Raw genomic sequence first — 13,669 nt, forward strand, 5'->3', positions numbered from 1 at the left:
TTCTGTTGCTGCATTGGCCGGGCTGCCATCACTGCTGCCCCACCCTGGGCTTTCTCACCAGCTGGCCCCACCTAGGAAGCCAGGAGTCTCTCACCTGTCTGTGTGTGGATAAGGAAGTTGGGATCGTGCTGGAGCAGGCGGTAGGTGAGCCGGCTGTTCTGCCCTGCGTCCCGGTCGCTTGCCATCACCCTTCCCACACTGCTGCCAGGAACCTGATTCTCAGGCACGGTGAAGAAGTACCGCTCCTCGCTCAGCCGAGGGCTGTTGTCATTCTCATCAGTGATGCTGATCCGCACGGTGCTGGTGCCAGTTTTCCGTGTGTCCGCCGCAGCCCCGGTGCCTCCCACCGAGGCCAGCACCGTCAGCACATACAAGTCCCGTGTCTCCCGGTCCAAGGCACTCTTGACGTATAGCCAGCCACTCTCAGGCACGATGCCGAAGCTGGCAGCGTCCCCATCTGCACGCAGGTGGTAGGTGAGGGCCGTGGATTCCACATCGTGTGCCAGGGCCCTCACCTGAAGGAAGTGGGTGGAGACGGGAACACCCTCCTGCACCTCCACACGGTAGGTGAGAGTGTCAAAAATGGGTCCGTTGTCGTCCTCGGCTTGCACGTGCACCAGCAGCGTGAAGGTGGAGCTGAGCTGGGGAATGCCACTGTCCCGGGCCATTATGGCCAGGCTGTAGGCTGAGCTGGCCTCATACTGCAGGGCCCCAAGGAGCCGCACTGCCCCTGAGGCACGCTCCACAACAAAGGTGCCCTCACCCCCCGACACCAGCTCAAAGGTCACCTGTCCATTGGCACCACTGTCACGGTCCTCGGCCTGCACGGTGTAGACTGTAGTCCCAGGTTCTGTGGCCTCTGGCAGCAAGATGGAGTCGGAGGGAGTTGGGAATGCCGGCACATTGTCATTCACATCTGATACAGAGATCTTCACACGTGTGTTGCTGTAGGCAGGAGGTGAACCGCTCCGGGCCTGGACATCCAGGATGAGAACTGACTGGGACTCGTGATCCAGAGGCAGGCTGGTGCGGAGCTGCCCTGAGGCCGAGTCGATGGAGAAGTAGCCATGAGGATCCCCCGAGGAGATGGAATAGAAGATGTCATCAGCATGACCTGTGGACAAGAAGTTGCAATCCAGCTCACTCCCTCAGCCCCATGGTCGGGAAGCTGTGGCCCAAGGTGTCCAGCAGCACTGGGCCCATGTGCACAGAGGCACAGGTGTGCATACACACTTGTGTAGGCACAGGTGCTGAGTTGGGTGACAATCGCAGGGTGCACATTCAGATGTGAGTATGTGGAGCTCTCAGAGCAGGGCCACTCCCTGAGGAAGTGTGGTGGGTGCTGGACCTCAAGGATGATATGGGGACAGGGAAAGTGGCAACATGCAAAAGGGACAAGCCCATACCTGGTGGGTTCTGGGCCTGGACAGCCCCCACACTGGCACCCTGTGGCACGTCCTCGGGCACGGTGAAGAAGTACTGAGCTTGCTCAAAGACAGGGGGTGAGACTGTGCCCTCCACGATGCTGATGTTTACCCGGGCATTTGGCTGTGCGTGCAGGCCCCCCCCATCCTGAGCAGAGATCACCAGCTGCACCAAGGTGTTGGCTTTGCCACTCAGAGCCCATGACAGAGAGATGATACCTGAGGAAGAAAGTCATTGATGTGGCATTGTGCTGCACCCCTGGCACCGGGGGACAGGCCAAACCATAAGCTGGAAAAGACAGACCAGAAGGGGCAGGAAGCAATGTGCATCACAGTGGGAGCCCACCGTGGAGAAGCTGGAGTGAATGAGTGGAGCTCTCCCAGGAAAGCCTCCCCAGATCCTCCCTGCTTAATCTTACACCCAACTCTGAGCTAAGCAGTGGCACAGGCTGTGGGACATGAGTCAGAAGACAGGTCTTGGGAGAGGGAAAGGAGGGGAAAGGGCGTCCAATCTGGGGCACAGGATGAGTGTCATAACACAGCAAGTGGGCCCTGGGCTGGCAGGGACGCTCCGCAAGGGGATGTAGAAGTGTAGGACCATAATCGATAGGCCCTACAAAGGAGGTGGCCCTGCATTGGGAGGGCTGGTAGGGCTTGTCTCATTCCAGTCACCTGCTGGGAACTTGAGAACCAGTGTGCAGGTCTCCCAGTGCACCTTTCTGTCCTGCTGAGAGCCCCTGGCACCATGCACCCATGCACCCACTTCCCCAGAAGAAAGTGCTCTGGCTTCAAACAGATGCAGCCAATGAGAACAGTGGGATCGAGAGTGACAGAGTTATAGAGGAGAGTTAACTGAGCTGGAGAAGAGGGGACTGGCAGGGACAAGAAATGAAGCAGGATACAGCCTGATGGGGCAAAGCGTCAGCACACAAGAGGAAGGGCACAGTGAGTCAGGGATGGGGAATAGGGAGAGGAAGGAAGACAGGACAAATGAAGAACAGAACATGGAGCAGAAACAAAAAGTCAGGGAAAGGGTTGGTTACCAGAGGCTAAGGAAGTTCAGCAGGGAAAGATGCAGCAGGGAGAGGAACAGATGTATGCTGGAGACAGACTGCACTGCTCAGGTGGCCAAGCAGTGATACTCAGGCTGGTTTTGACACCTCCCACATCAAAGTATTCCAACTGCTGCCTGCTCTGGCTGCCTGCCACTTCTCACCTGTGTCCTTGTTCAGGGAGAAGAGCGGGGGCGAGTTTCCCAGGACGATGCGGTACGTCACTCTCCCATTCAGCCCCTCGTCCTTGTCATGGGCAGTGACACGCAGCACAGCTGTCCCTGGCATGCTCTGTGTGCTGATGCTGGCAGCGTACTCCAGCGGGTAAAACACTGGCCGGTTGTCATTTGTGTCCTCCAGGAACACCTTCACGTACACCATGGAGTTCAGGCCGCCCTGAGGAGGAACCAGATCAGAGACAGTGCAAGGACAGCAGCATCCCCTGCACAGTGCTGAGTCAGCCACACTGCATACGTGGCCTCACTAGCACTCACCCCATCCACAGCAGTGATGGTGAAGTCGTAGGCAGATGTGCCCTCGTCGCGGTCCAGGGGCTGCACCGTGCATAGCTGCCCTGAGTGCTTGTCAATGCTGAACTGTGTGGGGACAACACTGCCAATGCCAGAGCCAATGGAGTAGGAAAGGGAGCCAAATGCGCCACTGTCTGCGTCTGTGGCTGTCACCTGTGTGAGGGAAGGCACTATCTGAACAGAACAGACCACCAGCCAGACCCAGCCCAGCACCCCCACCCCACCCCAGTGCCACCCTCTACTCCACAGCCACAGTCGCCACACCATCCTCACAGCTGGCCACCATGACGCAGTGTGACAGCAACTGTGGCTCTTGTCCCAGACCAGCCACTGCTTCTTCTGCAGAACATGCAGCACCGCAGCAGCAGCAGCCCCTGCACCTCTGTTCCTTCTTTTCTGCAAAGACACTCAGGATGGGACAGGAAGAAAGTCCTGTCACTGTGGCCCTGGCTCTGTCCTGCTCTCAGAGCTCTGTGTCTAGCAGTCCCAGACACTGGGCAAGAGGATGGAGGGTGGCACTGCTCTGTGACAGTCCAGTCTGACGTTGCTTGTAGCACAAGAACTGCACCCTCTGTGACAGACGTAGCAGGAGGATGAATGCTGTTCCCTGCTTGCCCTCCCCAGCTCCTCCTTGGGCTCCTACAGAGCTCAGGTCAGCAGAAACAAACTCCTGACTCCACATCCCTGCCCACAGCTCCTCCACCAGCTGGGAGCTCCATGGAGAACAAAGCTGGGGGACAGAGCTGGGGGAAGGCAGCTGGGCCAGGCCCGGGTGAAGTGGAGTTCAGGCCTCGTCAGCCACAGCTCCTCCCCGCAGCAGCCATGGGGCCTCGGCTCCCGCACGAGGAGTGCAGGAACGCCACGCGCGCGCCAAGTAGAGGGCCCGGCTGGGGGCTGCAAGCCCGGTCATCAGGGATGGAGGAACAAGGGTAAGGGGACACAGAACAGCTGGGCCCGGAGGGAACAGTCAACTGGGCAGGGATGGGACCACCCTGTCCCGACCAGGAAGGGGAGGCAGCACCTGAGACACCCCCACCAGCCCTGCTGCCTGTGGTCTGAGGGGCTGCCTCAGGGAGAAACCGAGACTACATCTCCAGTGAGCACTAAGCTCCTGTGCAGAGGATCTGCTCCCCAACCCTGCAGCAGCTGCCAGAAGAAGCACCATGGAACAGGATCCCCCCTCCCCACTCCAGCTGCAGAGCACTTGGAAACACAGGTGCTGTGACAGAACTGGGTCAGGAGGCACTTTGGGAAACTGGACCCATCTGCCACTCAGAGCTCACCGCCCCCCTCCCCACTGCCCCAGCCCATCTTCCTGGGGAACTGCTCAGCAGAGAGTACAAATCTGACTTCACTGACATCACTGGAGCTCATATGCAGGTTACCAGTACACTGGGTCCATGTTGGCTGTCATTACTGGGGTACAGCCTGTACCCACACCCCAATGTGCCTCTGCCATGCCCAGGATACAGCCCTGTACCCACACCCTGGTGTGCCTCTGCTATTCCTTGGATCAGCTGCCAGCCTTCTCCACCACTGCAGACGGAAACGCATATGAAACTGATCAGCTGCCACAGTGACTGGAATAGGTACTATATGGTAAACTAAGACTTTTCTTTCCTTCAAAATGAACTACTTCTCACTCTGAAAATTACCCAAAATGCACGTCAGCTGCTTTAATCACTATACAGCAACACGCTCTGCTGCAGAGTAAAATAGTAGCTTCAGGCTCCTTAGGCCAGGGGCTGATGCTTCCAGAAGAGCCTCGCTTCCCCACTGTAACCATCTTCTGATGGGTGCTAACCTTGGGAGTACCCAAAGGGGGAATATCCAGCTTCCTGCCACAAGCCCTGGGTCAGGTTTTAGGAACAGGGGAGCTCTCACTAATGCGTAGTGCAGCACCATCTCCCTGGCAGCTTCCTGGTACCCAGAGCCAGCTTCCAGCAAGATAACTGGTGGAGCCAGCAGTCTGGTATCAGAACCAGCCCTGGCTGTGCAGCCAGGACAAGGTATCCCATGTATCTAGTGCTTCACCTTCCCATCCTGTGGTGGGACCATCTGTGGACCACCGGTCCAACACAAAACTCTGCCCATATGAGCCTACACGGGGTCTAAGAGAGGTCACATCACTGGTGCAACCACAACTGGAGCCCTTGTCTGCCTTGTCTCCCTTGGATCAGTGATGCTAAACTGGTGCCTAGAGAAAAGCCACAGGAACATCAAACACCTGCTGGACCAGGTAACAGTGCTGGCTGAGTTTGGGGCCACTGGACACTTTGCTCTGTGCTCTGCCACTGTGTGCAGAGGGAGGGGGGCTGTGGCTGGTGCACCCCCAGTCCCAGCTCCCTGCCTGCAGACTGCTGATATCCCATGTGTGAATCCCATGGGATGGGGCTGGCTGACTGCCTGTGGGTGGCCCAGGCTCAGCAGGGCCTGGAGAGTCCCAGGGACAGCAGGATCTCCACTGCAGTTGGGTGATGCCTCCTAGGGACTCTTGAGAGACATCACAGGGGTCCACCAGTCACCAGGTATGGCAACCACCTCATTTCAGCTGGCATGTGCTGCTGCAGACTCAGAGCACACGCAGTCTGGGACAGGGACACATTTTTAGCTATGAGGGCAATTAGCCACCAAAAGGGCTCATTAAGGCCTGCGGTGAGTTCACCACTTGTGGAAATTTTTAAACCAAGCATGGATATTTTTCCAGGAACTGTGCTAGAAGCTAATGCGGGGCAGCTCCAGGCTCTGTATTTAGCATCCGCCCCAAATCTTGGATTCACAGCTGGCTTTACTGCAGCTCACTCATGAGACTCCTGATGTTTGCCTGAAAAATAGAGGGAAACAGGGTCAAGCTGCCTCTGGAACTGCCCAGGAAGCTCTCCACTGGGGCTGTGCCAGTCCTGCTGCTTGAATATGTGGGAGCAGGAGCCAGGCCTCTGAGCCTGAATGGCGCCCCTATCACCCTCTCACTCTCACCTCTGACTTCTGAACAGGGTCTGCACAGCCACTAAAGCATTTAAGCACAAGGACATCAATGCTCTGCCAGGAGACTCCTGACTTGAAGCTGCCAAGGAGGCAGCAGTACCTGAGGAAACCAGGATCACAGACCCCTGGTCTCCCCAAGACTTGCAATGTCCCTGCCATGCAGGGATGGCATGCCGCTGGACCTGCTGTTCACTAGAACGGAGTACTAACTGGGGATGTGGCAGCTGGCAGTAGCTGTGACTGCAGTGGCCATGAAGCAGCAGATTCAGGATCCTAAAAGGAGTGAGGAAGAAGAGAAGCAGAGTACAGACCCTGGACTGCAAGACAGACTTCAGCTTTCACAGGGAACTGGTTGATGAAAGGGATCTCATGGGAGGCAGCACTGAAGACCAAGGCAGCTCAGGAGAGCTGGCAAGCCTTCAGGACAGCACACTCCAGAACAGTCCATCCCAGTGCTCAGGAAAACACAGAGACGTCAGCAGATGGCCTGGGGTAAGCAGGGGCCTCAGGGCTAAGCTGCCATGCAAAAGGTGGTGTATGCTAAGAGAACTGGGATTGTTCAGCCTGGAGAAGAGAAGCTTTGGAGTGACCTAATTGTGGCCTTCCAGGACCTGAAGGGAGCTGACAAGAAAGACTGAGAGAGGCTATTTATAAGGGTCTGGAAAGACAGGACAAAGGAGAACGGCTTCTCACTGACAGAGGGTAGGTTTAGATTGGATATTGGGAAGAAGCTCTTCCCTGTGAGGGTGGGGAGGCCCTGGCTCTTGGGTTGCCCAGAGAGGCTGTGACTGCCCCATCCCTGGAAGTGTTCAAGGCCAGGTTGGACAGGGCTTGGAATAACCTGGTCTAGTGGAAGGTGTCCCTGCTCATGGCAGGGGGGTGGAACGAGAAGATCTTTAAGGTCCCTTCCAACCCAAACCATTCCACAATTCTTTGAGATGGGCACGAAGGCAAGATACATAGTAGGAATCTACAAACATTGCCAGGCATGTCAGGAGCATGTCAGCAAAGTCAAAGTTCAAGCCTGAGTGTGCCAAGAAGAGCCTCTACCACTGCGCTGGTAGTAAAGGGCTGAAGAAGGGCCCATTTCTGAGTGTGGCCAGTGATTTAGCAGCAGCAGGCTCAGGTAAGACTGGAACACTCAGTGCCTCCTCCACCTTGGTCTCTGCCAGCCTCCCACGCCTACACGCTGTTCAGAGGCGTTCAGAGAGCTACCAGAAAAGGGTGAAGATAGAGTCCGTTTTCTTTAGAGAGACTGATCCACGTGAATCCATGGGACTCAACAGGCTGCATCAATGGATTCTGACAGAAATGGATTTGTAGGGCTGCTCTTCACACATGGTGCAGATCAGGGGAGATCCCTGACAGCTGGAGGAAAGCAAATACCACGCCTCACCTTCAACAAAGGCCAAAAGGATCATCTAAGGGTCTACATTCTTGTCAGCCACACTTTGGGGCCTGGGAGAATCATGGAGTGGGTCTTGTAGTATGTATTAGGTCACATGAAAGATCCTGGAAGGGAAGAGCCATCGTGGATTGACCATCCTGTTTGCTCTCTGTGGTGGAGTGATGGGATCTGGGGTCAAAGGGCTGACAGCTGTGTGTGACAATTGCCTTGACTTTAGGAAGGATTTTGACACCTTCTCCCACAACCCTCATATTCAAGGCAGGATGTTACAGTGTGGAGGGCTGGGAAATCAGGTGGGTCAAAGACAGGTTGGAAGACAGGCTCCAGGGCAGAGGTTCATGACCAGTGCTCTGCCTGGGGGCCATGACAAGGGAAAGGATCTGGATGAAAGTGACAGAGGAAATACATCCTTTCTGTCAGATAATGGATGCAAATGAACAGGCATGTGCCCTTGAGGCCAGAAGATACGTTAAGGAACCCAGGGGATGACCCCAATGCTGTGTTTTGATGACTTTGTTGAGAGGTGTAGAAGAAGCTGCTACCATGGCAGGGTTTGGGCAACACATCTGGGGAACACTTCTGCTGAAATCACTCACTGATCAGTGTAATTACATGGGAACGCAGCTGTTGGCATCCAATTCCCAACTGGATTTGAATCTGGCAAGGGATGTCAAAGTCAACAAGAAGGGCTTCTATAAGTACATGGGTGACAAAAGGAATGCTGGGTAAAATGTAGGCCCACAGCTGAAGGAGACTAGGGACCTGGTGACACAGCACATGTCAAAGACTAGGGTACTTAATGCCCTCTTTCCCTTACTCTCCACTAGTAAGGCAGGTCTTCAGGAATCTCAGGTCTCAGAGACCAGGGTGAAAGACAACACTGCCAGGCCCCTCACAATAATCTCTGCTCAATCATAGTGTTTGGGAAGTGCCTGAATGCTACAGCGCCGTTCGGGCCAGCTCTCTGTCCTGGCACTGAGCAAACTCCTGCCTGCCCCGGGCGGGGGCTGGATGGAGACCGGTCATGGTGCGCGGGAGAACGGGTGAATCCCCAGCTAGGGCTTGCCTCGCACCCCGATGGCTAGTGCACATGAAGGAGGTAGGATAAAGCAGAGGGACTCCTTCGTGGGGGGTAGGGGATTTATTGGAGTATAGCAAAAGCCACGAAGAAAAGACCAAGCCAGGTGGCTTGCAGGGCAGTTTTGTACGACAGAACGGGCGTGGAAAACACACAGTACCCAATGATACATCAACCAGGGGGTGTTACAAAGGCAGGGAGAAGGGATTACAGCAAATGGGGAAGGGGTAGGTGGGGAGGAGTACCAGAAACCAATTATCTGCCGAATAACCTAGACCTCTCTGGAAAAGCGGCCAGATATGAGAAATATGGGGAAGGGAGAGCTGGGGCCGCTGGTAAGGCACAGATTTATGTATTTTTCACAGCTTTTTGGGTGTTCTATTAAGGCTTTGGGCTGTAGAAGCATCAAACCACTGGACCTTTCAGTCCCCTGGTCCAGCTGAACCATGGTTCACTGCAACACCTGAAGACCGTGGGAAGGTCAATCTATTTCCTATCTTCAAGAGTAAGAAAAAGGACCCAGGAAACTACAGAACAATCAGCCTCACCTTGATTCCTGGAAAACTGATGGAGCAGCTAATCCTGGAAATCATTTTTATGCATGGGAAGGACAAGAAAATCATCAGGAGTGGTGAGCACGGCTTCCCCTAAGGACAAGTCATGCTTGATCCACTTGATAAAAGACTGGGCTGGTGGATGACAGAAAAGGAGTGGATATTCTCAACCTGAAGTGCACTAAGTTCTTTGACACTCTCCCCCGTAAGATCCTCATTCAGCTGAAAACCAGCTGAGCAGCTCCTGTCCAGAGAGTGGTGATCAGGGGCACAATGTCTACTTGGAGGCCAGTAGCTAGCAATGTACCCCAGGGGTCAATCCTGCGTCCAGTCCTGTTTGGCCTCTTCATTAACGACCTGGTTGATGGTGCAGTGTGTACCCTCAGGATGCTTGCTGATGACCCCAGATTGGGAGGAGTGGCTGATATGCCAGAGGGTCATGCTGTATCTAGAGCAACCTTAAGAGGCTGGAGGGAAGGACAAGAGGCCTCCTAAAGTTCAACAAGGGAAAGTGCAAAGTTGTGCCTCGGGAAAGGAACAATCCCCTGCACCAGTATATGCTGAGGGCCATACCACGGGTGAGCAGCTTAGCAGAAGAGGTCCTCTTGGGTGCCAATTTGAAGATGAGCTAGCAATGTGCCCTTGCTGCAAGAAAACATAATGGTATCCTGGGCAGCATCAGGATGAGTGTGGCCAGCAGGTCAGGGAGAGGATCCTGCCCCTCTCCTCAGCAGTGGTGAGGCCACAGCTGGAGCCCTGGCTCCCCAATACAGGAGAGAGATGGCCATACTGGAGAGAGTCTGGTGAAGGGCCACAAAGATGATGAAGGGACTGGAGCACCTCTCCTGTGAGGAAAGACTGAGGGAACAGGGATGGTTCATCCTGGAGAAGGGGTATAATCCATATGGGAGAGGGCAACAAGAGGATGGATCCAGGCTCTTCCCAGTTGTGCCCAGTGTCAGGATCAGAGGACATGGCCACACACTGGAACACAGGAGAGTCCCTCTGAAGATCAGGAAGCACTTCTCCTTTATGAGGTTGCCCAGGGAAGTGGGGATGTCCTGGACAATCAACTCTGGATGGTGCTGCTTGTGCATACTAGATTATCTCAAGAGGTCCTTTCCAAACTCAACCATTGTGTGATCTCCAGCCAAAGACTCTCCTGAACATCCCAGTTAGCCAATTTAGCTCAAATTGTTCCCAGAGAGCTGATCTGCTTCCCTGTCCCTGCACAGCAGCCTTGACCACACCGGGCAGCAGCATCCACTACCTGCCCCTCCTTCCCTGCAGGTGTGGTGAGAAGGCTTTGCTGGAGTGCCTTGCAGCTGGGCAGAAGAGCATGTGGTGGGAGTGCTGTGGCCACCACAGAGCAGAAGAGGACAACAAAGGAGAACAGCAAGATGACTCAGGGTTAGGCAGCAAGAAACAAGAGCACCAGACTTTGAAAAGGAAACGGGGTCCTGGCCCAGTGTGCCTCTCCCCACTGAACAGAGACCTGGGAGGGCCGTGACGGGCATCGAGGCCTTGCTATTTCACACCCTCCTCCCAGTTCCCCAGCAAGACAGGAGGGACAAGCGGAGCCAAGGCACGACAGACTTCTTACATTTCCCGGAGATGGGGATGCATGAAGTACAGCCCCACGCCAAGGTCCTCAGCTGTATCGCCCGTGGGAGTCAAAGCTGCCCCTTCCCATAGACCCATCTCAAGCATATCACCAGAGCCCCTCGCACACACCTCTTGCCTTCACAGCCCTCCTGCTGACCTGTGTACCCCTGCCAGCCCACAGTGCTGTAAAGTGATGGAGCACTGCTCAGCAGCTCGGGCCTCCATTCCTCGGCCATCCTCCCTACTCCAGCCAGCACAGTCAGCAGGCAGGGAACTCATCTGGAGCCTGGCCATGGCTGGGGCTCTGCTGCGCACATGTTATGCTGTGGCTTTGGCAAACATCTGGCTCTGGGGCTCCCGCCCCTCTGAGTGACGGCTCTTGGTGGGAGAGGAGGGGAGGCTGGCGCCAGTGTGGTCAGCGATCCCACGCACGGCTCCCTGCGCCTGAGTGCGTGCCAGGCGTCCTGCCCTCCCAGCCCTGGCACAGCCACTGACCAGCTAAAAGCAGCCAGGGAGCGGCCACGCGGCTATTTCAGGAGCCATTCCTGGCTCCAGGGCTTTGTCTCAGCCTCCAGCACACTCGGGTCTCAGGGGAGGGAGCAGGGTCAGGGTTCGGCCCAGCAACAGTCCAGCACACGTGGCCAAGGCGAGGGTCAGAGCCCATGGCTGCCGGAGCCCCCTGTCCAGGGAGCCCCAGGGCAGCTGCCAGCACTGCTGGCTCACACAGCTGGATCCCCAATGCCCCAGACACAGGCAGGAGTCTGGCTGGTGGTCCCACAGCCAAGGCCTCCGCACTGCCTAGAGGACTGTGACTGCCCCATCCCCCAAGTGTTCAAGGCCAGGTTGGACAGGGCTTGGAGCAACCTGGTCTAGTGGAAGGTGTCTTTGCCCATGGCAGGGAGTGGAACAAGATGGGCTTTAAGGGCCCTTTCCACCCTTCTGTGATTCTCTGACAGACACAGGGCTGCCAGAAACACGTGCAGCTGGGCATGGGGAGCAGGGGCTGCCAATGGCCTCCAGCACTGCTCTGAGATGGGGTAAAGCCTTCAGTTCCGAGGATGAGGGGATGTGGGCTAACCACAGACACTGGCAGGGAGGCAGGATGTGGATGGTGGGGCTGGACAAGAGGTGAGGGAGCCTGGGAGTGCATAGCACCCTTCTGGGAGCCCAGGGGCCTCCAAGCACAGGGACAGACTAAGGCACAGAGGGACAAGGAATGAGGCTCCTACTTGGGAACCTAGGTGTCCTCACTGGTGAAATGGCATCTGCAGCCAGGAGCTACCAGGCACAGGAAGCCCAATGGAAGGTGCAGGAGCTGAATGGGACTTGGAAGCTGAGAAGCAGAAAGGGCAGGGAATCCTGGAGCAGAGCAGGGCTGGGAAGCTGGGCTATGCAGGGAAGAGTGCTCAAGGTGGGGGGTTTGAAGGGGGCAGCCACAGCACAGGGCAGAAATGGCAGGGCCCTGGGGGGCACTGAAGCCAGAATGACCCCAAACCAGGGTGTGGGGCTGGGTTTCAGCCATGTGGAGCTCAGGCAGGGAGTTCTCAGAGAAGGTCTATGCAGCAAGATGGGATGTAGATCAGTGAGATGTGCAGGAGAGACTTGGCTGGGGTCAGCACAAGATTGAGCATGCCAGGCAGGGTGAGCCTAGGGAGCAAGGCAGGGATGGGGCCCCCAACATCAGGAGGACATGGAGCTGCTCTGGAAACAGGCTGGGAGAGATGGGGGTGTTCAACCTTGAGAAGAAAAGGCTCCAGGGAAAACTTAGACCCCCTTCCAGGGCTTAAAGGGGCTCCAAGAGAGCTGGAGAAGGACTTTGGGCAAGGGCCTGGACTGACAGAACAAGGGAGAATGGCTTCCGACTGATGGAGGGCAGGATTAGATGGCATATTGGGAAGAAGTTCATCCTGTGAGGGTGGGAAGGCCCTGGCACAGGGTGCCCAGAGAAGCTGTGGCTGCCCCTGGATCCCTGGCAGAGTCCAAGGCCAGGCTGGACATTGGGGCTGGGAGCAGCCTGGGACAGTGGGAGGTGTCCCTGCTCATGGCAGGGGGTTGGAACTGAATGATCCCTTCCCACCTAAACCATTCTGGGATTCCACAGGGAGCAGGCAGAGGCTGCCATGTCCCAAGGGCTATGCAGGTGGAGGAGAGCTGTCCTGAGTCACAGTGGCAAGGGTCCTGGAGGAGAAGACAACTGCAGCTGGCACTGACCAAGGGGTGTGGGGAGAACAAGAGGGAGCAGAAACTGGGGGAGGGGAGGCATGCTGGTGGCTGGGGCCACAGGAAGGGGGGCAGGAGGACTGGCCCTTCAGAGGGCAGCATGCATGGGTGAGTCTGTGGGTAGGCATGGAGGAGGGAGCTGTGTGAGCAAGGGCAGTGGTAGAAAGAGGAGTTCTGAGGGGCCTAGAGCTGAAGCAGAGGTAAGGGAAAAGGGGCAGCTGTGAGGGGGCTGGGGATTGCATGGAGGAAGGAGGGAGCTGTTCAAGGGGGTTGGGAGGAGGAGCAGAGGATGGGGGGAGAAGAGCGCGAGGGGCTGGGGCCTCTCAGCTGCAGTGGAAAAGCTGCTGCAGCTCCAGGGGAAATGCTACTTGAATTAATCATGGCGCTGGCTGCTGTGCCAAGCCCAGGAGGAGGCTGCTGGCAGCGCAAGGAAATAACTTTCACAGGAATTTGGAACAAATGCAGCTCTTCTGGCGGTAACAACAGCACTCACCTCCCCCCACAACCTCCCCATGTACCAGCATCTCCCCCATGACCACACTCCTGTGTACCCCTAGATCCTTCTACATGGCAGCCTGCTCCTCAGGACTCAGATGCTATCCCTCCCCTCGTTCCGCTCCCCAGCACACTCACAGGCGTCTCCCCATTTCGCTTTGGAAAGCTTGCCTTCTTGTTTCTAAGGAGGGGGAGGCCTGTTCTATGTTGTGCAAAGGTCTGAAAATAGGTTGATGCTAAATCCCTTGCCCTAAGAACACAAATGCAGGCAGCAATGCTCCCCTTGCTCCTACCACTTTCCTTGACTGCAGCTGGTGA

At 56.2% G+C, this 13,669-nt stretch overlaps 1 protein-coding gene across 1 annotated transcript in view; it reads right to left on the reverse strand.

Moving 5' to 3' along the window:
* DCHS1 (dachsous cadherin-related 1) overlaps positions 1 to 13,669 on the reverse strand; it is a 40,858-nt gene that overhangs the window by 21,717 nt on the left and 5,472 nt on the right. The window contains 4 exon segments of the mRNA XM_032101287.1: positions 95 to 1,114; positions 1,407 to 1,643; positions 2,641 to 2,872; positions 2,971 to 3,159. Coding sequence (XP_031957178.1) covers positions 95 to 1,114; positions 1,407 to 1,643; positions 2,641 to 2,872; positions 2,971 to 3,159 — 1,678 coding nt within the window.

This window comes from Corvus moneduloides, chromosome 2, assembly GCF_009650955.1.
Source record: "Corvus moneduloides isolate bCorMon1 chromosome 2, bCorMon1.pri, whole genome shotgun sequence".
In the NCBI taxonomy this organism is placed as follows: Eukaryota; Metazoa; Chordata; class Aves; order Passeriformes; family Corvidae; genus Corvus; species Corvus moneduloides.